Genomic DNA, 25,204 nt, shown 5'->3' with positions numbered 1-25,204 from the left:
TTACCCAGGGAAAGTCAGAGTACCTGAGGAGTTGAAGTTTCCTCATGCTTGCTGTGTTGGCATTGCTTCCCAGACCCACCTTAGTGTACTTAACCCAACTGACCGCTGGCTACAGGTCAGCATTGGGGTTCTCACTGTTAGTGTTAATGGTGAAAAGGTAAGCTTTCGGTGTCTTTCTCCTGTCACTTAGCAATTGCATTTTGATTAATGTTAGATTTCTCCTTTCTCTAGTATTTCCTTTTATACTTGGGAGTCTGTCCTCTCCCCCACCCCCCCCCCCCCCCCCCCCGCCTTGTATGCCTTCACAGAATCATTGAAATGGTATGTGAAAGAATAACATTGTGTCTTTTTCTTAGCACCTCCTTTTCTTGTAGTACTGCATTGAGAAGTGAAATGTGATTGTGGTTCTCCGTTTCTATCAGTTATTTATTTATCATTATATTTCATTGTTATTTATTCATAAAACCATGTAAATATGCTTTAAGTGCTATTTAAACCACCGAAAACTTGGATTTCTGCTATTTGTTGGTTTTGTTAAATGTGATTGAATATAAGTTACTATCATTTATCAAAAAACAAGTTATTCTTGGGACCTATATCTTCATTCAATAAGTGAAATCTTTTTGACTAATTTATCTGATCATGTTTTTACATGATCTTTTGAAATATCTGGAAATACAATTTTAACATTAACTCTTAACAGCAAGGGTCTCTCACATGATCAGTTAGAGGTAGTAAAGTACAATACTCTAAATCTCCTTTCATGATTACAATGACGATGTAGACATGATTGAGCAGGAAAGGTGGGAAATGCGGTCAGCAACTCCTATTTTGGAATGTCCTGGTTTTGCGACTGCCACTTGCAGATGAGCATGGGTGGATGAGTTTACTTTCTCTCTTACCTCCTGGTAAGATTTACCTGGCAAAATAAGATTGTGTCTAGGGGCTCCTGGGTGGCTCAGTCAGTTAAGTGTCTGACTTCGGCTCAGGTCATGATCTCATGATTCGTGGGTCCGAGCCCTGCGTTGGGCTCTGTGCTGACAGCTCAGAGCCTGGAGCCTGCTTCTGATTCTGTGTTTCGCGCTCTCTCTGCCCCTCCTCTGCTCATGTGCGCGCTCTCGCTCTCTCTCTCTCGCTCTCTCTCTCAGAAATAAATACACATTGAAAAAAAAAAAAGGATTGTCTCTAGTCTCCCTCTTCCCTTTTCCTAGCCTTTCCCCTCTGATCCTGAGGTTGGATGGAAAGCATGTGATAGCAGGAAAGTGTTAAGGGTGGGAGGTAAGCTTGGAGACCCTTTTAGGGGCATGTAGGAAGTAGTGTTGCCTCTGGATGCGGGAGTAGAAAAGAATGCCCTCATGTATAGTGAGGAGGGAGGGTTTGGAATGAGTCATAATCATGGACTGAGTAGCCTGATCAGGACCTTGGAAGTCAGTCTAATGTCCCTGATCACACAAAAACCAGTCCTGGGTGATGTGCAGGGCACCAGAGTGCTGCCTTTTCCAGGGGCTCTTTCATTGGAAATGAGGGTATAGATAAGCTGTGTTTGCTTTAAAACAGACTAGGGGACACACAGTCAACTTATCTTCATAAGTCTTCATAATTTTGACTAATTGTATTTTATCGATAATGGGTTATAAGGCTTAGATATTTTGAAAGGTAAATTTCTAGATTTGGTAGTTTGAGAAGAAAAGGATCTTAAACTAGTTGATTTCTGATTCTTGATTTTCAATGTGAAACCATTTCTTAACGAACCGTGTGGCACTTTTTTTTAAAGGTGGATCTTTCAGCATATCCTTGTTTAGTTTTCAAGAATAAAGTCATCATAAGACCTCATGCCACAGAAGAGATAAAAGTACTTTTCATACCATCTGATCCTGGGATTTTCAGATGTATATTCAGTGTTGCTTGTTGGCCATTTTCAGCAGATGCTGAGACCATAGCACAAGCAGAAGCCTTGGCAAGCAGAGTCGTTCTCACAGCTGTTGCTGAGACGCCTGTGATTGAGGTAACTACTTGTAAGCAAGTCTTTGTCATGCCTGGCATTTGAATGAAGCCTGTTTAACCCTTAAGAGGTAATATTTGGGAGAAATGAATATGTGGGTAAATATGCCACAAAGTTACTATCAAGCTACCATTAGTTCTTAATTAGCTTCTTACTTTAGAATTTAAAATTATTTCTGTTGGGGCTCCTGGGTGACTCAGTTGGTTGGGTGTCCAACTTTGGTTCAGGTCATGATCACACAGTTCGTGAGTTCGAGCCCTGTGTTGGGCTCTCTGCTATCAGCATCTGCTTCAGATCCTGTCTCCCTCTCTCTCTGCCCCTCCCCTGCTTTCTTTCCTCTCTCTCTCTCTCATGCTCTCTCTCTCTCTCTCTCTCTCAAAAATAAACATTAATGGAGCATCTGGGTGGCTCAGTCGGTGGAGCGTTTGACTCTTGGTTTCGGCTCAGGTCATGAGTTCATGGCTTCATGGGTTGTAGCCCTGCATCAGGCTCTGCACTGGCAGTGGGGAGCCTGCTTGGGATTCTATCTTCCCATCTCTCTGCCCCTCCCCATTTGTGCTGTCTCTGTCTCTCAATATAAATAAATAACTTAAAAAAAAATAAACATTAAAAAAAATTACTGGGGCACCTGGGTGGCTCAGTCGGTTAAGTGTCCAACTTCTGCTCAGATCATGATCTCACGGTTCACGAGTTTGAGCCCTGCGTCAGGCTCTGTGCTGACAGCTCAGAGCCTGGAGCCTGCTTCAGATTCTGTGTCTCCCTCTCTCTCTGTCCCTCCCCTGCTTACATTCTGTCTCTCTTTCTCAAAAATAAACATTTAAAAAAATTAAAAAAAAATAATTTCTATTGTTTTACGGAAATTCAGCTCTACTTGCTAGATGTGGGTGTTAGTTTGGGATGTTCTGAAAAGTCACCAGACATATTGGGTTGTTTGTTTTAAAAGCAACTAAGAAATGTAATGAGATCAGTGATTTTCCCTGGTGGTATATAAACGTTGGATGTTATATATTAACCTTTTAAATACCACTTTAAGAAAGAATACAGGAAGTGGTTACATAGGGGACATCTTGAATATATGTGTATAGGGAAAATAACTGCCTTATGTTACATGAATGAGTGTTTCAGCTTGGAATAACTTTCAGTAACCACATCACATACAGATTTAAAAAGTGTTTTGATATCAGTTTGGATGCACATGAAGACTAAGCTTCATGGATGCTGGAAGACAGCTTAGACAGTATCTCTAGTGATGAAGAAGCCACCAGTGTTGACGATCTTGCCAGGGTTTGAGTACAGTTGTTTTCTGCCTAGAATACTTCTCCCACACACCGCATACTCTCTCACTGTTGGTGGAATGGCAGTCCCCACCTATTCCCTCATCCCTGCACGCCTACCTCCCTTTGCCCACTTTACTTTTCTGCTTAGCATTTTTAGCATTGTCATACTAAATATTTACCTGTTTATTGTCTGATCCTCTTTGCTCCCACTAGAGTGTAAGCTCTGTGGGGGCCAGGACATGTGTCTCTTTTGTTCACTTCCAAAATAGTGCTTGGCATATAGTAAGGGCTCAAGTAATAGTTGTTTGAACTATCAATTCAAATAGAAAGTGGAAATAGCAATATTTCTAAATATATGTGGTTTCTGAAACATTGTATTACATTCGGGTGGACCAAAACCAATGACTATAGTCAGTTAGCTATTTCATCCATTTCATTAAAGATTTATGTAGTAAGTCTGGCCAAGGAAGACTTTTTGATCTTGGAGAAATTGGATTGTTACGCATTTTAAAGTACATTTATAGTTTCCAAATGTTTTGGGAATGTTCCAGCAGCCTCTCCCCATTGCATGCCCCATGTTGGAGTCAGAATATGGGTTGAGGAGGGGAAGAAGGAAAGAGATTCTGTAGTTTAGCATGAGTTCAATCTATGTTAATGTTTCTTGTGTGCTTGAAAAGAATGACTCTTAGGTGAAAAGAATTTCTCTTAGGTGCAGAATTCTTTTACATGTCCTTTAGCTCTACTTTGTTACTGTCTTCTGTATCATTACTAACATTTCTGTGTGTTTAGTCTTTTTGCCTTTGAGAGAAGTTTTGTGGATTTGTCTGTTTCTCCTTATAATTCTATTGATTTTTGTCTTGGGTATTCTGAGCTCTGTTATGTGTGTTTAGACTCAAGATAATTTTATCTTCTAAGTGAAATTGTTCCTTGTTAAAGTTATAATTCTCTTGCATCTGCATTAGTTTGGAAGTTACACATCTCTGTTCCCTTCTTATTCAAATTGGTTACTGAAGTCTAAAATTAATCAGGAGCCCAAACAACACAAAAAGCTGTAGTCATTTTAATGTTGATCTTTTCCTTCCATCATATCTTTGACTACTATTTTAATCCCAAATGGTTTTAAAACCGTAACATTAAATGTTTTTTAACAGATTGCTCATGCTATTTTACTTTTTTTTTTTTTTTGCTCACCATTATTTCTTGAATCTTTTGTTTTTACCTTTTTCATGGACTCTATTATCTGTATTTAAAGTGTACTTATTTTATAGTTAATTTCAGATTATTTCTAGTTCTTCAGGTGCTAATTTTTCTGCTAGCTTTGCTAGGTCTCCCTGATTACTTTATTCATGAGGTTTCTAATTTTTTTTTAATGTTTATATTTATTTTTGAGACAGAGAGAGACAGAGCATGAGTGGGGGAGGGCAGAGAGAGAGGGAGACAGAATCTGAAGCAGGCTCCAGGCCCTGAGCTGTCAGCACAGAGCCCGATGGAGGGCTCAAACTCATGACTCGGGAGATCATGACCTGACCCAAAGTTGGACGCTCAACTGACTGAGCCACCCAGGCGCCCCAAGGTTTTTAATTTTTTAATTGACTTAAAAAATTTTTTAAATGTGAGCTCACATCATTAAGGCCGCTCTTTGCTGTAGTAATTCCATGTGTCCTGGTTTTTCAGAGTGTCCATAGAGAGCACTTTGTACAACTGCTTGGGGAATGAAGGTTGTACTGATTTTCAGCTTGGAGCTTTCATATCTAGTGTGGCATAGGCCTAGAATTTTACTTTCTTGCAAATGATCTTCTGACACCCACCCATTGCTGGACAAGCTTCCCTGTTATCTCCTCAGACATATAAACAGGTTTTCTAGTTTCCTTTTCATAAAAGGCACTTCTTTCAATTTCTGCACTTGATTGCAGGGAGCTCAGATTCCATTCTAGCCTTGCCCTGCCCACAGCAAGCTCAGGGTCATACTTTCTGTGGTTAGGAGGGTGTTGAAGCTCAACCACCTTGAAAGTAGCTCGATCCCAGACCTTCATGGGCTACCATGGAAGTCAGTTCCCATTTGCCAGTCTGTTTTTGATTTCCCATTATATTTGGCCAGGCTGAAGAAATTTATGTGTGTGTTAAATATTATCCAGCATTTCTACATGTGTGTGTGTGAGAGGTCTGTGTTAAGTTGTTCTTAGGCACACATTTTAAACTTTTGATAATGCCTATTTTGGTATCATTTTAAACATTTTTAGTTTTGGGGCGCCTGGGTGGCGGAGTCGGTTAAGCATCTGACTTCAGCCAGGTCACGATCTCGCGGTCCGTGAGTTCGAGCCCCGCGTCGGGCGCTGGGCTGATGGCTCAGAGCCTGGAGCCTGTTTCCGATTCTGTGTCTCCCTCTCTCTCTGCCCCTCCCCCGTTCATGCTCTGTCTCTCTCTGTCCCAAAAATAAATAAACGTTGAAAAAAAAAAAAACATTTTTAGTTTTGCCCGAAATTTGGACTAAATCTGAAAATTCCAACGTATATTTTGAAGGGAATTGAGAAGTTAAAATTATAATAATAGAGTTCATAGTAACTCATTGAAGAGAGGCTTGTATCTTTTATAAAATTGTCAGTTTGTCTTAAGATCTCACAGTCTTTTCAAAGTAGCAACAGCAAACATATTACTTTATTCTGTAGTACATTTGCATACATAGACTACCTCAGAAAACGAATTTAACATTTATTTTTGTAGAAAATAGCAATTGTAAAATGGCCTGGGGATATTTAGGTAGGCTTACATTTAATGCTGACTATTTGTAACTGGAAAAAGCAGTGATAATGAATGTAAGCTGTGATACTAATATATGACTTTTTATAAATTAGTCTTTTCTTTCATAATTAGGTAGAAACAGAAAAAAAAGATGTTCTTGATTTTGGTGACTTGACTTATGGAGGCTGGAAAGCTTTGCCATTAAAATTGATAAACAAGACTCATGCCACTGTGCCAATCAGACTTGTTATTAATGCTGTAAGTATTAATGTACAGTAAGAAACTTTACAGAACACATTGATTTGGAATTCTAGGTACTGCTAATATCATTCTTGGTTCATTTTTCTTATGGAAGTAAATTTTTTGGTAACGATTCGGTCAACAAATTTAACATCACATGAACATTGCACTGTTGGCTTTACTGAGACTGATTCTTCTATTTCTGAACAGAATGCCATAGCCTGGCGCTGCTTCACATTTTCCAAGGCACCCATCCATGCTTCTTTGAAAGCAGCTCCGTATGCTGACATGATTGCTCAGCTGGCAGCTCCTTCTGTGGTCAACCACATGATGCCTGCCAGTTATGACGGACAGGTAAGCTGGGTGGATTGAAGGAACTGGCTTCAAATTAAAGAGGGAGTTAAGTTTCCAAACTACTTATCTTTCATTAAGATTTACATCTTAATGCTAAATTAAATTTTATTTTATTTTACAGGATCCAGAATTTCTGATAATTTGGGTTCTTTTCCATAGTCCAAAGAAACGGATCACTTCTTCAGGTATTCATGTTTATGTTTTTTGGGGAATTGCTCTTCTCTGTAGCAAAATAAACTACAAAGTTGAGACATGTTTCTTCCATCAGTGAATGTGAATACTTTGAGGAATTTGTGAAATATGTTATGTTGTTTTAAAAATGGGGCAGAGAGTGTGCTGTTTTGGCTCAAATCCATGTAATTGTGGTTAACCCCAGCAAGTACCACTGAAAACCTTTTGGGATCTTTTTTGTACACTGATTTTATCACATCTACCAGTTGGATGTTTTCTTTCTTTTTCTCCGTTCTCCTCCACTAATTTCTATTCCTCTTCAAAGAGGAATTCTTCAAAAAATCATTTTGCTGGGGCTCCTGGGTGGTTCAGTTGGTTAAGCATCTGACTCTTGGTTGCAGCTTAGGTCATGATCTCATGGTTTGTGAGTTTAGGGCCCACATCAGCCTCTGCACTGACTGCTTGGGATTCTCTCTCTCTCTCTCTCTCTCTCTCTCTCTCTCTCTCTCTCTCTCTCAAAATAAATAAACTTAAAAAAAATCATTTTGCTTAGGATTTCTTGGGATCCCTGAGGGCATAGAGTTGGACCACATACAAAATTTAGACTTAAATAACTCTCTGGTGTCTGAACTAAAAGAATGAGCTTTTGTAGAGATTTTAGGCTCAGCAGAAGAGTTCTTGGCAAGAGTCGATATAGAAGTTGATAGCCCAAACCCTACCCCAGTCATTAAAAGTATTGGTCTTCAAGCAAGAACAGGAATAGCTAGGATACATGCTCCAAAAGACTTACAGGTACCCTAAACTCTTTTCTTTGCCATGATTTTATGTTCAGGTTGATTTCATTCTAATTGTGACATTATTTAAAATGTTGGTTTTACTCCATTCTCTAGACTATGCACCTGTTTGCCAGTTTGGCTTCCTCAGCAAAGCAGCACTTACCTTTGAAAAATGCAGGGAATATTGATGTTTACTTAGATATCAAGGTAAGAATTTGTGTAAGAGTGCTATGACATAGTATTTCCTTAGTCTGTGAGACTCTGAGTATCTTCTGACATTGTGAACATGGCTGAGCTGCCCCAGAGATCAGAGTGCTTAAAATCTGAGGATTATACCAGTAGGAAATAGATGATAGGACACTTTAACATCTGATGTTTTATATGTAAGAACCAAGTTCTAGATTAATTCCTGAAAAATGTGTATGTTATCCTGTGGATAGGTGGAATTGGAGGAGAGTGATCATATATGTAGACATTTCTGAGAGGTGTGGATGAGTAAGAGGGTGTTAGTGATAGGAAATAGGAATGGGAGTTTAACTTTTTTGTGGAAAGAGAAAGTGCCCTTTCCAAGAGAATAAGACAAAGTGGGATAGTGACAGACAAGGCAGAAGGGAAAAATAACCTGTCAGAGTAAATGAAAAATGAGAGTAACTGAGTAAAAGCCACATTTGCGTAAGTCAGTATTTAGTTATAATTGTATAAATATTTAGATCCCAGACCAAGGAAGTCACTTTTCAGTGGATCCAGAGAATCTATTCCTTAAACCTGGAGAAGAACATGAAGTTATAGTTACATTTACTCCAAAGGATCCCAAAGCCTGTGAGGAAAGGTAATATAAAATTATTTATAATGACCAGTTTTTACTCTTCTCTGAAAATAGCCACTTATTTAGATGTGCTTCATTCCACAGTCTGAATGATCTAGGACATGTTTCGTCTCATCTGATAGATAGTATAGCTCTGTTTAACTTCTGTTAGCCTCAGATTTTCTTCTTTTTGTGTACTAAAACTCTCCTTTTAAACCAATTGACTAGAAATTAAGAAATGACTATTTTTAAATATATTCTGACAAAAGTAAATAATAAAATGTCAATCTTGATGTTTCTCATTAACTTTCTCTCTCTCTCCAAGGAAACCATCACCAGTTGTTGGTAGTTTAAGATGCTTCCCCCTGCTCCCACACCCCCTCCCCCATTTCTCCAGGCTTATGACTTTTTGGCACCTAAATCATAAGTGAATATTACCTGATAGTGGTCAGAGCATCATTGTCATTAGTATTTGAATTTGCTTGGTAAACAGAGCTTAGAAGCACACACTGCTGAGACACATGTGCCCTGTGCCCTGTCCCCTGCCTGGGTTATGGAATGCCTTAGTGTGCTCAGTCTGCTACTGTGACCTTTCAGAGAAGAGCTGGCCTGCACAAATGTGAACACTTGTGCCTGGAACAGCTGCCCCCAACTTCATTGAGTTACCTCCCCAACTTCATTGAGTTACCTCTTTCATCTGGGAAGCTTTCCTCAACTGTTCTCAAACTCCTCATAAATAGTCGGTAGTATTCCTGTGGCCCCATGAACTTCCTTTGTCCCATTGTGTAGATGGTATTGTGACAGTCTTTCCTTGTCGATATTCCTCTGGAATATAAGCTGTAAGTGTGGGAATGTCATTGTATTCTCAGCACCCAGTTCAGTCTCTTGGACAAAGGAAGCCTGTGGGAAATAGTTGCCAATAGAATTGTGGACATTCAACTTAGATGGTTTTCTTTGTTAGGATCTTGAAAATATTCGTGCAGCCATTTGGACCACAGTATGAGGTGATGTTAAAAGGTGAAGTAGTTTCTTCAGGAAATAAACCTCTAATACCTGGATCTTGCTGCTCAGATGCTCCATCAATTTTGTCCAACAAGCAGTTTCTGGCCTGGGGGGGTGTCCCTCTTGGTAGAATACAGTAAGTATGCATGTAGCAATCCTGAGCACAAAGATTCTGCTGTCATCACCTAGCATTGTTTTCCACTCTGATAATTATGACCATGTTAATATTTTTGAAGTTGAAATAAAGTTGTCCTATGTTCCGTAATCTTCCTATTTTGAATTCCAATGTTTTAATTAAAATTTTCACCTCTGGGGCACCTGGGTGGCTTGGTCAGTTGGGCATCCGACTTCGGCCTTGCGGTTTGTGGGTTTGAACCTCGTGTCGGGCTCTGTGCTAACAGCTCAGAGCCTGGAGCCTGCTTTGGATTCTGTGTCTCCTCCTCTCTCTGCTCATGGTGTGTCTGTCTGTGTCTTTCAATAATAAATAAACGTTAAAAAAAAAAAGTGTTTTTTTTTAAATTTCACCTCTGCAATCCAAAAAAAAAAAAATAGGTTTCAATTTTCTTAAGCTCTTTGGTGGATTCTCTGCTGATTATCAGATTTAGGCACTTAAGAGTTTCTTTGTTCCTTCTCTGGAAAGCCCTATGGAAAGGTAGGAAGAAAAAATAATCAGAGACCTTGCATTCTGCTTCAGGAGTTTACAAAGTAGTAGAATGTGAATGCTTTGTACCATAAAGAGTACAAGGGGTCTCTAATAGAGCAGATCTGTTCTGTCATAGTTTAATGTGAATTATATCTTGAATCTTATTTTTATGTGCACTTTGATTATACATTATGAATATGAACTTTGAGTTAATTGGCATATAATAAATAGTATAGTAATATTTTTCCTTTCATAAGCTTAGCAACATAGCTAAATACTTCTAACTAATAACCTAGGCAATTATTAAAGCTCAGTGTTTCTTCTTCCATATTTTGCATTTTTGTGTTTGACCTAAATGTTTTACCCACACATTTCTATGGTACCTGAGAGATAAGAAACTTCTGGCTGAATCTGTACTATAGGTGTGAAGAATTACTTTTTAAAATTATAGTTTTGTTAGTGCAAAAAAGATCTAATTGAGCTTCCTTACTTTATAGAGTTCATACATCTGCTTAACCATCCATGTAGTCAGTCATATGTACCTTGTCTTGTTGCAAAGGCAGCTTTCAAAAAGATACAGTAAGGTAAAAACTTGAGGGCCGACTGCTGTGGGATGATGAGATATGGTAATCATAAAGGTCGTGCCCGAAGGCTCACCTGCAGAAGGCTCACGCTTTGCACTCACCTTGATGTGGGTCTTATGCTTGGTTCTGACTCTAACCCCATCATCCTGAGATAAGTCACAGTGTTCAGAGGTTAAGAACAAACCAGTTACTGTGTGAGAGAGGATAGCTGTTCCTGCTGTAGACTTTAGACAGATGTTTCTTCCAGGGGTCCTTTCAAAGAGAAATCAATACAGCATGCCAAGTCTCAAAGTAAAACTACTTCATAGTAAATGCTCCCATCAGGATGCTCCCTCTTTGAGGTGCTTCATTCAGGTCTGGATATGTCACACCTGAAGACCCAGCTGAAGATGTTTTCTGGGTGCTGAGGCAGGTGGTGGCTTGAATGAGACAGCTTAGGCACCTAGAGAATGGTGGGCTGCATGTTCTTTAGGGAGCTCTCAGTAAAGATTCTCTCAGCTAGACTTTTGAAAAGTCCTGATTGGCAGGGAGTGTGAGGTATTGTGCCCTTTTCAGTAGCTCCTGTGTTGTTGGTTATGTCATCTGGTTTTTGCAGACAGCTGAGATGGAATACACATTGAAAGGAAGGGCGGAACAAGGGCATGTGCCTGTATGGAAGAATTTTCTGGTTCTATACAGTTGAATTTGGACAGTGTACTGTCCAGTACTGTTCAGCTCAGCCATCAATGTCTAAGGTAAAAGGAAGATCACTTTCCAATATGCCCTAGCAATCATAGTCATTATTACAGTGCAGACTCTGGCAAGCGTCAGCTACTGAGTGTTCCTGTTGATACACTGCTTATTCTATAACTGCTCTTTCCTTTAAGACAAAGGCAGAAGAGAGCTCAGTAAGGGCCATCAGCATCCTTGTGTTGTTCCTGACAGAATTCCCTGTCTTGTGATAAAATTTGCAACAGATGATTAATAGAGTAGAGATGGCTGCTCTTAAAATCTAGCTGTTCCAGATGCCATAACATCTTGAAATCTTAGAGCTCATCTGAAACAAAATTAATGTGTGTTAAACTTTTTTTTTTAATCAGAAATTAGTTAAGTTGAAAATGGGGGCACTATCTTGTGCGTGCTTTTGGACTTTCAGTGGCATTTTTCCCTGGCCCTCGCCTAAGTGAAAGGCATTCAGGCCGTCCTCCTTTATTTCTTGCTTCACTTCTTCATGGAGATTCATGGAGTGCCTTCTGATCCAACAGATCTAAGTGTAAGCCCCATGGCAGTACAGGGAAGTGACCTGAAAACTGTTCTATCCCTGTTTATGGTTGGTTAGATATCTTAACTCAGCCTGGAGGAGCTCGCCACTTCTGTGAGAACGACCTTAGTCTGTGGATGCTGTGACGCATGATGTCTCGAAGTGGACTTGTTGAAAGCAATAGATGTACCATGCTAGTGTATGTACAGTATTTAGCGCAGCGCCTGCCTAGGGAAACGATGGACTTCTGTTTCTGTAGTCCCCTTACTTCCATTGTAGTGTCCTACATAGATGATTTTTCCCACCCCAAATATCTCCTGCTACTCCTTTATAAGGATGTTGCAGCATGGTTAATGATACAGAGGTGTATTGTCTGCTTAGAAAGAGATCGTCCTATTTTCTCTCCCTAAGAAATGTCCTAGGAGGCAGTCAGAGGCTGTGACCCAGTGGGTGCTAGGAGAGGACCCAGAAACAGAGGGCCAAGGGGATGCTGGTGTTCTTTTGATGTGGTACTTGCCTGCTGCCTGCCTTTGTGGAAGAAGGTGCTTGTTGCAAAAGGGAGATTTGAAGTGAGCTCTTCTTCCAGAGGAAAGAGGAAACAATTCATATATAATTTCAGGGAGAGTGTTCTCATTGAGTCATTGATTTTGCCTCAGTTACAGATAGAAATGATAGTTAATAAATTATATTTTCTAAGAGTAAAGTGGTCCAAAGTGGTATTTCATTCCAGATTGATGTTTTTTTAATTTTTGAAGTTCTACATTTTTCCATATATTCATTCATTTATTCTGATTTCTCTCTCATAAGTCTGCACTTGTACTTTGGCTATTTGTTGGTTAGGATTTAGTATTTTTTAATTATTATTTTGTGTGGACTGTATATAATAAAGGTGTTAACCCTTTTTACTTTGTATAGTTCTTTTTTGAAACTAGAAACTGAGCCCCTCTCCCTCTACTTGATTACTACTTGCAAATGATAGCTACATTTCCTTAAAAATAGATAAAAATAAAAGGTTTTAAAGATTTTTTGTTGTTGTTGTTAGGTTTTTCCCAGTGTTCTTTGAATGCTTTCCTCAGGTCTTAGATTTAAATTTTTAAAATATAGTTATTTATTTATTTTGAGAGAGAGAGCGCGTGCACGTGCATGAGCAGGGGAGGGGCAGAAAGAGGGAGAATCCCAAGCAGGCTCCACACTGTCAGCACAGAGCCTGATGCAGAGCTTGAATTCATGAACCGTAACATCATGACCTGAACTGAAATCAGGAGTTGGCTGCTTAACTGCCTGAGCCACCCAGGCATCCCTAAAAATTGTTTTAATGTTTACTTATTTATTTTTAGAGAGATATTGAGCACGCAAGCAGTGGAGGGGCAGAGAGAGAGGGAAAGAGAGAATCCCCCGTAGTACGGGGCTCCATCTCACGAATCATGAGATCATGACCTGAGCCGAAACCAAGGGTCAGATGCTTAACCAACTGAGCCACCCAAGCACCCCTGTAGGTCTTAGATTTTATTCTGAGGTTGAGCTCAGCAGCCTTTTCCCTTCATCCCAAGGTGGACAAGACATAGGCCACAGTTTAAATAATTTAACTGCCAATCTTCAAAATTTGAGTAAAATGGAGATGTACTCATGTTCTCTGTTCTCCAATGAAGAGAAGATTTGTATATTTTCACAGATTAAAGGATTTTTTTTACCACCAGCTAGCTAGTATTCTTAAGTCTATTCTGCTTGCATATTGTAACTTTTTATTTATTTTTATTTTTTTGCATATTGTAACTTTTTAAAAATATGGTTAATTCAATATAGTGTTTAAATAACTAGTTTGTGCAAATGAGGCTCTTAGAGTAAAAAATCCAAGCAATGTGCCTGAGAGTGGTATTGACTTAGAAACTTAATTTGTTATCTGGCTTTTTGTTGTTTTATAAGACAGGTAAGACTTTATATGTATATGCATATGTATATGTATATGTATATGTATATGTATGTATATGTATATGTATATGTATATGTATATATGTATATATATGTATATACATGTATGTATATATACATATGCATATGTATATATACACACACATATACACATACTATGTATATATAGTATATATACTATACACACATATACACATTATATATATATATAGTATAAATAATGAAGTGTATACTATCTATCTATCTATATATATATATATATATATATAGTATAAATAATGAAGTTGGCTAGGGAGCTATAATAGGAGAGCATTTAAACCAAAAACTTGCTCTGACACGGTGAGTCTTGAATGTATGTTTTCAGAAATGGAGGAATGTGTGTTTTCAGGACTGTGGAGACACCTTTGCAGGCTACTAATAAAGTGGTATATGCAATCCAGTCCATCTCTAAACATTGCAGTTAGTTTTAATTGATTTTGTTTTCATGGTTGTAGCAACATCCATGGAGTAAAACCACATTTATAATGTGTTCTTGTTTCTAGGCTTCAGAAGCTAGCTTTAAGAAATAATTGTACATCTACAACCCAGCATCTGCGACTGCTCATTAGAGGACAAGACCAGGACTGCTTTCAGGTTTGTAATGTGCATGATGCTATTTCATGTTCTTTCAAAGCACTTACATGTGCAGACCATTATGTGTGCTTCATCTTTGAAGCTTTGGTTTGGTGGTAGTTTTGTCTTCTTGCTTTTTTGTATGTAATGATTGTTTTTAAATTGTAGCTTCAGCACACTTTTGGTTCAGAAGAGCGACTGACCAGTAACTGTGAGATTAGAATGCGTCCAAAGGAAGACATTTACATCTCTGTGTTATTTGCTCCTACTCGATTATCTTGTATGTTGGCTAAACTAGAAATTAAACAACTGGGAATTCGATCACAACCAGGCATTAAGTTCACGGTAAGATGATTTTATTGCTTTTTGTCCTCCCATGGAGTTTCTGACATGTTGTAAATATTTGTTTAATATTGGTGATTATATATCCTCTGCTTTTTATAAGTCAAAATAGGGGATTGCCTCGCTTTACAAACAAGTTAGGGAGTAATTATGTACTTTGTACAAGTGTCATGTGATAAAAATAGCTTCCATAGTATTCTATAGGAAACATTCTCTTCTCACACCTTTAAGTTTCATTTCAGTTTGAGAATTTTGAAATGTACCCAGTTTTACAGGAACACATTTTTTTGGTAAATCTGGATCAAACTGTTTAAGATACTGACTTTCCAAGTAAATTGTATTCTTTCAATTCAGCAAAATACCTATTGATACCATTTACTAGATTCTGTTCCAGAACTAGGGCTAAAGACAAGAGCTTTTATTTTATTTATTTGTTTAATTTTCAGTTAGTTTACAGTGCAATATTGATTTTAGGAGTAGAATTCAGTGATTCATCACTTACATACAATACCCAGTGCTCGTCACACCCATTTTGCCCATTTCCCACCCACCTCCCTCCATCAACCCGTAGTTTATTCTCTATCATTAAGAGTCTCTCGTGTTTTGTTTCCCTCTCTTCTGACAAGAGCTTTTATAGTTTTGTTTCTTCCCAACGTAATTTTTAAAAAGGATTTCAACTCATTTCTTTAGATATATTTAGAGCAGTAAGAGATAAAGGTCGTAAATCATTGAAAAAAGGAGAGGACAGGGTCGTCAGATGAACCCCAAGCTCCATAAAAGTGCACACCTTAAATCTTCACAGTTTTGGCTGTAATCCCACAGTTTGGGGACTAAAACTTTGGTCCATTTTCTAGAATCAGAGGGAATGTGATGAATTGCAAGATTAAAAATACCTGAACTTTTTTTTTTTTCCCAATGTTTATTTATTTTTGGGACAGAGAGAGACAGAGCATGAACGGGGGAGGGGCAGAGAGAGAGGGAGACACAGAATCGGAAACAGGCTCCAGGCTCTGAGCCATCAGCCCAGAGCCCGACGTGGGGCTCGAACTCACGGACCGCGAGATCGTGACCTGGCTGAAGTCGGACACTTAACCGACTAGGCCACCCAGGCGCCCCCTAAACGTTTTTTTTAAAACAATAGATATTTATGGCAAATCTAGCTTTTTTTTGATGCTGAAACTTGACATATTCTCTGTGGAGCTCTTTACTTGCCCACCACAATTTTGTGGTGGACAAAATTGTTTAAACATGTAAGTGATTGGGCGCCTGGCTGGCTCAGTCAGTAGAGCATGCAACTCCGGATCTCAGGGTTATGAGTTTTAGCCCCATGTTTTCAGGGTAGATTTTATTTAATTTAAAAAAAAAAAAAAAGAGATATAAGTGGTCATCTTTTTTTTTTTTTTTTTAATTTTTTTTTCAACGTTTATTTATTTTTGGGACAGAGAGAGACAGAGCATGAACGGGGAAGGGGCAGAGAGAGAGGGAGACACAGAATCGGAAACAGGCTCCAGGCTCTGAGCCATCAGCCCAGAGCCCGACGCGGGGCTAGAACTCACGGACCGCGAGATCGTGACCTGGCTGAAGTCGGACGCTTAACCGACTGCGCCACCCAGGCGCCCCTAAGTGGTCATCTTTAGGAAAGAACATCCTTATATGTGAGCCCAGGACACAATGCCAAAGTACCACATATCCTGATGATCTGGCTTCAAGTTAGAATCAAATGGTTTGTGGAGAAGACTAAATGGGCTATATCTTTCAGACTATCCTGAACCTATTTTTTTTTTTTTTTGAGAGAGTGTACGCACTTGCGCATGAGTGGGGGAGGGGCAGAATCCCAAGCAGGCTCTGCACTGCCAGTGGGGCTTGAACCCATAAACTGCAAGATCAAGAGTTGGACGCTTAACCAATGAGCCACCCAGGTGTCACCTTTTTAAAAAAAAAAAAAAGTGTTTATTTATTTTGAGATAGATGGGCAGAAAGAGAGGGAGAGAGAATCCAAAGCAGGCTCTGTGATGCCAGAGGAGAGCCTGCCTTGGGGCTCAAACCCACAAACCGTGAGGTCCTGACCTGAGCTGAAATCAAGAGGTGGACACTTAACTGACTAAACCACCCAGGCGCCCCTATCCTGAATATATTTCGATTAGTTTCAGGTTTACTAGCCAAGATGTTAAGGTTATTCTTAAGTAAGAATTTCTGGAGAGCTAGTAATTCCCTAGTGATTTAGGGCAAGACCATTTGATTTGATAGTCACCAGCAGAAGTTCAAGCTGACCTTCTTAAGACAAAGTAGGATCCTAGTGGGAGTCCTGCCTATGTAGATGCCACTTGTCCTCTCAGAGGTGGGCTGAACGGGGACCAGAAGTGCACAGATATGGCCTTTATCTCACAGGAAGACTTTGCCTACTAGCACTGATGTACATTTGTGGAGATAAGGAGCCTGGCACAGTGGTGGAAGAGCACTTAACTCTAGTGATGAGAGACTGGGAACAGCCACTGTTCTTCACACTCACCCTGAATCAGTCTCTACTCAACTTGTGCTTCACTCACTTACTGTCCTGGTTTGGTTCTGAGGAGCAAGTGAAATTATGCTTTGTGTACTATATAGTACGGTGGGACTGCAATAAAATGTATATTTATTGCATTCTGAGTATATGCCAGGCATTACTCTCTCTCTCTTTTTTTTTTTTTAACATTTATTTATTTTTGAAATAGGGGGACATAGCATGAGCAGGGGGAAGGGCAGAGAGAGAGGGAGACACAGAATCCAAAGCAGGCTCCAGGCTCCAAGCCCTCAGCACAAAGCCCAAGGTGGGACTCAAACTCCTGGACCACAAGATCATGACCTGAACTGAAGTCGATCACTTAACAGACTGAGCTACCCAGGTGCCCCTGCCAAGCACTACTCTTAATCATCACCACACGAATTACCATACTTTATCTTCAAAACGACTGTCTGTCATACCATTCTTCATTTTACACATACGGAAACAGACCTAGAGAGATACTTGCCATGGTCATGTTTCTTACATGGCAGTAAATCATCCAGGATGGGTTCAAATTCGGACTACTTGACTACAAGCCTGTTTTTATCTATTGTGCAGGTTCTAGGTGTGCATACTGCCTCTGTTTTCCAGTCCTGTAGAGCAGCAGTTCTCAACCAGAGGCTGTTTTACCCTCCAGGGGACTCTTGGCAATACTAGACACATTTTTGGTTGTCATTACTGGGGGTGGGAAAAGGGTGCTACTGGCATCTAGTGGGTAGAAGCCAGGGATGCAGCTGAACTCCCTGCAAGGCAAAGGACAGCCCCCCACCACAAGGTATGATGTAGCTCAAGACATTGTAGTGCTGAGGTTAAGAAACCCTGCTCTAGAACAGTAGTTTTTCCTCTTGAATCTTTGGATCTGTTAGCATTGGTCAGATATAATTTTATTTCATCATTCTTTTTCTTTACCTTTTACTCAGCAGTTCTTTGTGATTCTTTAGGCTTGGAAAATACAGGAAGAATATTTATATTGAGTGTGTTCAAAAGCTAGCTTTTTCCCTGTTTTCTAGTTTCATATATAAAGTTTACTTGCAAATTTCTGTGGGAAGAGAAATTAGAAACACTTTTGGCTTTTGAAACTACCAAGAGTTCACTCTGAGTGAGGAGGGATTTGTTTTGAAACTACCAGGAGTTTACTCTGAATGAGGAGGAATTTGTAGGAGCTTCACATCTGAAGCACTAATCCAGAGGCACCTGGGTGGCTCAGTCGGTTGAGCATCTGACTTTGGCTCAGGTCTTGATCTCACCATTCATGAGTTTGAGCCCCGCATCAGGCTGTGTGCTGACAGCTCAGAGCCTGGAGCCTGCTTTGGATTCTGTGTCTCCCTCTCTCTCTGCCCCTGCCCCACTCTATCCCTCAAAAAAACACAAAAAACAAAAAACAAAACATTGACAATGCAAGCTGGTGCAGTCACTCTGGAAAACAGTATGGAGGTTCCTCAAAAAGCTAAAAATAGAACTACCCTACGACCCAGCAATTGCACTAGTAGGCATTTATCCATGGGATACAGGTGTGCTGTTTTGAAGGGACACATGCTTCCCCATGTTTATAGCAGCACTGTCAACAATAGCCAAAGTATGGAAACAGCCCAAATGTCCATAGATGGATGAACGGATAAAGATATGGTATATACATACAATGGAGTATTACTTGGCAATCAAAAAGAATGAAATCTTGCCATTTGCAACTACGTGGATGGAACTGGAGGATATTATGCTAAGTGAAATTAGTCAGAGAAAGACAAAAATCATATGATTTCACTCGTATGAGGACTTTAAGAGACAAAACAGATGAACATAAGGGAAGGGAAACAAAAATAATATAAAAACAGGGAGGGGGGACAAAACAGAAGAGACTCATAAATATGGAGAACAAACTGAGGGTTACTGGAGGGGTTGTGGAAGGAGGGATGGGCTAAATGGGTAAGGGGCATTAAGGAATCTACTCCTGAAATCGTTGTTTCACTATATGCTAACTAATTTGGATGTAAATTTTTTAAAAAATTAAAATGTGAGCTAAAAAAACATTAAAAATTAAAAAAATTAAATACTACTAATCTGTACTCATTTTGGCAAGCCAGTACCAATTGATGAGGTCCCTAAATTTAATTTTTCAAAACGTTATTTTAAGTGCATAATACAACTCAAAATAAGCTATTGATGTTTTCAAGTTTGCAAGGTATTCTTTGGAACGTATTTTATTTTATTTTATTATGTTTTTTGAGAGAGAGAGAGAGAGAGAGAGAGAGAGAAGGGCACAACTGAGCAAGGGGCAGAGAGAGAGAGAGAGAGAGAGAGAGAGAGAGAGAGAGAATGAGAATCCCAGGATGGGGTGGGGGCGGAGAGAGAGAGAGAGAGAGAGAGAGAGAGAGAGAGAGAGAGAGAGAGAAAGAGAGAGAAAGAGAAAAGTGGGACTTACCCGAAGCAGGGCTTATGCTTACCCGAAGTGGGACTCGAACTCACAAATTGTGAGATCATGACCTCAGCCGAAGTCAGATGCTTAATGACTGAGCGATCCAGGTGCCCTAGAACTATTTTAATAATTGAAAATGATAGGTCATTTTTAAAGGAGCGCATTTTTAAAAGGTATGGGAATTTTGTTTTCCAGCAGCATACCTGTTTTCCTACATTTTTATTTATAGACTTTATTCTGTGAATCCTTATTTCCTGGTAGTGCTAAGCCCTGTGGAAGCAGCCTGGCTTAGAGACAGCACCAGTTGGCACCTAAAGCCTGCCTCCATTCTGCACCCCAACTACCAGGGGGGTCTGTCCTGTTGAGAATTGTTTGAGTTCTTGGCTTCTGTTTGGTCCCTTTGGCACACTTCTTTCTCACTCTGGTAGACCAAAGGCTAACAGGATTATAGAACAATAGATTTTTTTCACCAACACATTTCATTTTCAAAATTGAGAATTACTGGGAAGTTGGAAGAATTATATGGTGAGCTTTCACCCTACCACTTAGATTCCACAATTAAATGTTTTGCTATATTTATGTTATCACATATCTAACCATCCATCAGTTCATCTCTTTTTGTAATGCATTTCAAAGTAAATTATAAACATTATGTTCCACCCTAAACACTTGTTTTTTGTTTTTTGGTTTCTTTTTGAATGTTACTTTTGACAGAGAGACAGGGTGAGCAAGGGAGGGACAGAGAGAGAGAAAGGGAGACACAGAATCCAAAAAAGGGTCCAGACTGTCAGCACAAAGCCTGACACAGGGCTCTAACGCACAAACTGTGAGATCATAACCTGAGCTGAAGTTGGATGCTTAACCAACTGAGCCACTCAGGTGCTCCCACCCTAAACACTTCTTAAACAAGTTTATTTATACTTATCTTTTATTCCTTTATTATCTAAGCTTGGCTTTTATAACAATGAAATAATTTAGCATATTGGAAGGTAAATAATTTTGCAACTCTTTGTTTTTCTCCTAAGAGAAGTTCTTCAGTATAATGCGGGGCTGGAAGTGGGGTAACTACCAACCAAAGTACACAAAGAGTAATAATTTTTTTTAATGTTTATTTATTTATTTTTGAGAGAGAGCATGATCAGGGGAGGGGCAGAGAGAGAGAGGGAGAGAGAGAATTTTCACACTGTCAGCACAGATCCCAACTCAGGGCTTGAACTCTTGAACTATGAAAAATCAAGAGTTGGACACTTAACCGACTGAGCCACCCAGGTGCCCCAAGAATAATAATTTTAATTGTATTAAATTGGTATGGGTTTTCTTTTCTGGCTTTAATTTAATCTTCTTTTTACTTACATAAAAATAATTTTGGATTTATATATTTTCTCCTTTTAGATACCTTTGTCTGGATATGGAGGAACAAGTAATCTTATTTTGGAAGATGTTAAAAAGTTATCTGACAGTTACATGGTAACAGTGAATGACTTAATACCTGGAAAAGAAAGTAGAATTGTTTTTTCTGTTCATAACACTGGCTGTCGGGCAGCTTTTGTTAAAGCAGTAGGTTTTAAGGATTCTCAGAAAAAAATTTTGCTGGATCCTAAAGTACTAAGGATTTTTCCAGATAAATTTGTGCTCAAGGAAAAAACACAAGAAGTAAGTATGAGTCTGTGCACGAAAAATAGGAATTCATTTTTAGGTTAAGTTAATAATTATTTTATGAATAAAAATTAATAGTTGAAAGTAATAAGGAATGGAAGTACTTACCTTTTCAGAAATGCTATCATATACATCCATGTCTGTTGACTGTTTAGGTTCATATGATAGTTAATTCAGAATGAAATGACTTAAGAAAAATATTTAATATTTACTCCTGATTTGTTTTTCTTGGCATCAGGATGTTACTATAATATATAATCCTTCAGACAGAGAGAACAGTTCTACAACTATAACAGAACTGTCAACTGTATACTTCTTTGGTGGCGATGAAATCTCAAGGCAGCAGTATCGAAGGTAAGTTACTTATATTAGATCATGTTGGGAACTATTCAGTAGAAATAATGAAGGCTTAAAAATGGTTTGGGACTTGAAATTTATAGAACATGCTCAGCTACTTCTTAGTGAACCGGTAGATGAAAAATCTTGGTAAAATTTGTGTGGCTGACAGTCCACCACATTGTGAGGAAAGAAATGCCTGTAGGAAACCCATCTGCTGTGTTTGCAGTGTGCGTTCTTTACTAGGCATACCTATTGTGCCCCTTCTCTTTTATGCAAATAGGCACCTTAGACTTCATAACAGGACGATCTTCCTAATGATGGTACGTCAAGTTTAGAAAAGATTTAAGAACTACTGAAAAAATATAGTATATAAACACACCTGACTTATTTGTAGTATTTCTAGGAATGTTGTGAATTATTGGAAAGGATCAAGTTGTGTTTAGAAGTGTGTAGGATGTTAAAATACATGCTAGCTTAAAACATGTGCTTGTAGAAAATTTGGTACCTCTAAATATAGTTTAATATACAGAAATGTCAAATTTAGACATTTAGATTTAGATGTGATTTAAACATAGGTAACATTCTTGTATGTTGAATTCAGAATTCTTGTGTTATAAAAATCTGCTTCCTAGCCTAGAGGACTGAATATAAAACGAAGCTCACGATATTTCATCTGTCAGTAGGAAATCATTAGCTCTCAGTGGGGGAGGGGTATATGCATATACCAATATTTCCTTCTTCCAACCCTTTGTGCTCTGCTATGTTCTATTTTGGTATGTAATTTAGGAAATTGTTTTATTTTTAATCTGTTGAGGATTATTGGAATGTTAAAAACGAGATTTGAGGGGCTCCTGGGTGGCTCAGTCGGTTGGGCATCCGACTTCGGCTCAGGTCATGATCTTGCAGTCCGTGAGTTAGAGCCCTGCGTCCGGCTCTGTGCTGACAGCTCAGAGCCTGGAGCCTGTTTCGGATTCTGTGTTTCTCTCTCTCTCTCTCTGACCCTTCCCCGTTCATGCTCTGTCTCTCTCTGTCTCAAAAATAAATAAATGTTAAAAAAAAATTAAAAAAAAAAAGAGATTTGAGTGATATGTTGCTACATGATGTTAGAATAGACCCAAGATCTCAACTTTGAACCTGCTTTTGTTTGTCAAGTAAGTATTTTAGATACAGAAACTGACATTTGGAGAAATTAGATTACTGGGTATTGGTTTTTATTTTTCCCTTTTTCTCTACTGGGATATAACAATCAGCATATTGTTTTAGAACCCCTCTTTGCTGCATGTGTACAGCATATAATTTCTTTTGTTTGTGAACATCACAGTGTTACAGAGAAATTTACATTTCAATTCTCTCACCTCAGAGATTCTCTAGAAGAGGCCAGGTAAATATAGTTACATGGTAATTTAAATGTCCCTCTCTCATGTACTTAAATCATGTTCTTGGCCTATTCTTTTGGTTTTTTTCTGAGACAGATTTCTAACTATGATCAAATTCTTACAAATAATGAAAATGTAAGACCTGAAGATAATCTAATTTTACTCTTCTTTCTACTCTTACAGTAGGGAGTTCTCATTTTGATGTTAATATTTAACTGAAATTGATGACTGCACTGCCATGTATAACTTTTAAGGGAACGTCCAAAACAGATTTTCTTTTAAAAATTACTTATATTAGGATTTAAGACATGAGATCTATATACTAATGAATCATTCATGCTGTTGTGAAATTTGCCAAATACACTAATGAAAATTGAATTTATGTAAAATAGTTTTTGAGTAAAAATCTCTGTTGGCAGAGCCCTATTGCACAAACCAGGGATTATAGAACAAATACTTCCAGAACATAGTGTGCTGCAGAACATTGATTTTGCTGAAACATTTCAGGATGAGTTACAAGTAACTGAAGGTAAGAATTTCATCATGACCCAAAAGATTTATCTAGGTCCAGTGATGTAATATAAGGAGAAATAGTATTAGTTTAGATTGTGGAATTAGGCCGAGTTTGAGCCACAATTCTGCTGTATGGCTTTCGATGTTACGTAAATTCAGTTTCCTTATTTGTAAAATGAGAGTAATAATATCTATCTTCTCATGCATACAGAATTGTTGTGAAGATGAAATGAGAGAGCTTTGCTATATAAACGTTAGATGTTATGAATAATCTTATGACACCTACTTTATGGGTAGACTTGTAAAGAGGAGAATGAATGGTCATTATTAAATCCAGAGTAATTACTATTTAAGATTTAATCATTGGAAAAACTTGAACTCATTTTGAGATTTGTGCCGGTTATGCAGTTTATGGAGGATGTGATGGTGGCAAAATCAATCAATCAATCAATCAATCAATCCAAAATAGACAGCGGTGGAATAGCTCCAACCTAGATATTTAGCTCTATTTGAGTTGAACCATTCAAACATCTAATAGTGTTTATTACTGATACAAAAAACATGTCTTGACACATACAAATTATGTGAAAATGGACAGATTTTTACCACAGTGTTGTTTATAATAGCAAGAAGTAACCTAAATGTCCAAGAATAAGGCATCGATTATGTAATAGAAAATGTTGATGCTATTAAAATAATGACGTGATTTTATATTAAAGACATGAGAATGTCTTATTATTTTCTTTTAAAATAACTTAATTATTTTAAAGTTGCATAATAAGGTCTTATTATGGTAAAAATAATTTAATGTGTCTATATACAGCTTCACAGGTAAAATCGCAGGATTTAGACACCAGATATTACCAGTGGTTATGTTCTGGTAGTAGAATTTCAGGTGGTCATGTTTTTTTCCTTCATTTTTGTTTTCTAGGTTTGTTTTTTTTTTTAAGTTTATTTTGAGAGACAGAGAAAGGAAAAGAGAAGGCGGGTGAGGGGCAGAGAGAGGGAGCCCCATATTGAGCCCCAACATGGGTCTCAAACTCACAAACTGTGAGATCATGACCTGAGCCGAAATCAAGAATTGGACACTTAACTGACTGAGCCAACCAGGCACTCCTGTTTTCCAGGGTTTTTTTTAATGGTAAAGTATATATTGCTTCTAAATTATGAAATGGTAAAAGGATATTTATGCCTATGTAGAGGTGATGCAGAATACTCATCTTTTCAGTAGTTAGGAGTCTAAGTCATCTGCTCAAAGGGAAGGTTGGGATGGATAGTTAAAAATAGTGAAAAGAGGGGCGCCTGGATGGCTCAGCCAGTTAAGCACCCAACTTTGGCTCAGGTCATGATCTCATGGTTTGTGAGTTCAATCCCCGCATCGGGCTCTGTGCGGACAGCTCAGGGCCTGGAGCCTGCTTTGGACTCTGTCTCCCTCTCTCTCTGCCTCTCCACCGCTCACACTCTGTCTCTCAAAAATAAATAAACATTAAAAAAAATTTTAAAAATAATGAAAAGATTTGAAATGAATCTTGTCAGCAGTGCGTTAAGGGTGCAGAGTATAGAACGAACCTTGGATTTGGAGGTGAAGCAATTCAAGACCATCTCTACAACTTTATCTCCTCTGAGTTTTACCTTCCTTATCTCTTCAT

The 25,204-nt window shown here is 38.6% G+C and overlaps 1 protein-coding gene across 4 annotated transcripts in view; it reads left to right on the top strand.

Annotated features, from left to right (window-relative positions):
* The window catches only part of CEP192 (centrosomal protein 192), a 160,915-nt gene that overhangs the window by 75,131 nt on the left and 60,580 nt on the right, over positions 1-25,204 (top strand). For all 4 annotated transcript variants that reach the window (XM_047826647.1, XM_047826646.1, XM_047826649.1 and 1 more), the window contains 14 exons: positions 9-157; positions 1,775-2,005; positions 6,151-6,276; positions 6,469-6,612; positions 6,734-6,797; positions 7,436-7,575; positions 7,674-7,766; positions 8,270-8,388; positions 9,326-9,502; positions 14,305-14,395; positions 14,543-14,719; positions 21,064-21,324; positions 21,566-21,681; positions 23,462-23,571. In XM_047826647.1, coding sequence (XP_047682603.1) covers positions 9-157; positions 1,775-2,005; positions 6,151-6,276; positions 6,469-6,612; positions 6,734-6,797; positions 7,436-7,575; positions 7,674-7,766; positions 8,270-8,388; positions 9,326-9,502; positions 14,305-14,395; positions 14,543-14,719; positions 21,064-21,324; positions 21,566-21,681; positions 23,462-23,571 — 1,998 coding nt within the window. The remainder of the gene's footprint in view (positions 1-8; positions 158-1,774; positions 2,006-6,150; positions 6,277-6,468; positions 6,613-6,733; positions 6,798-7,435; positions 7,576-7,673; positions 7,767-8,269; positions 8,389-9,325; positions 9,503-14,304; positions 14,396-14,542; positions 14,720-21,063; positions 21,325-21,565; positions 21,682-23,461; positions 23,572-25,204) is intronic.

Source organism: Prionailurus viverrinus, chromosome D3, assembly GCF_022837055.1.
Source record: "Prionailurus viverrinus isolate Anna chromosome D3, UM_Priviv_1.0, whole genome shotgun sequence".
NCBI classification, from domain to species: domain Eukaryota; kingdom Metazoa; phylum Chordata; class Mammalia; order Carnivora; family Felidae; genus Prionailurus; species Prionailurus viverrinus.
This window is presented reverse-complemented; position numbering and strand designations above follow the sequence as displayed.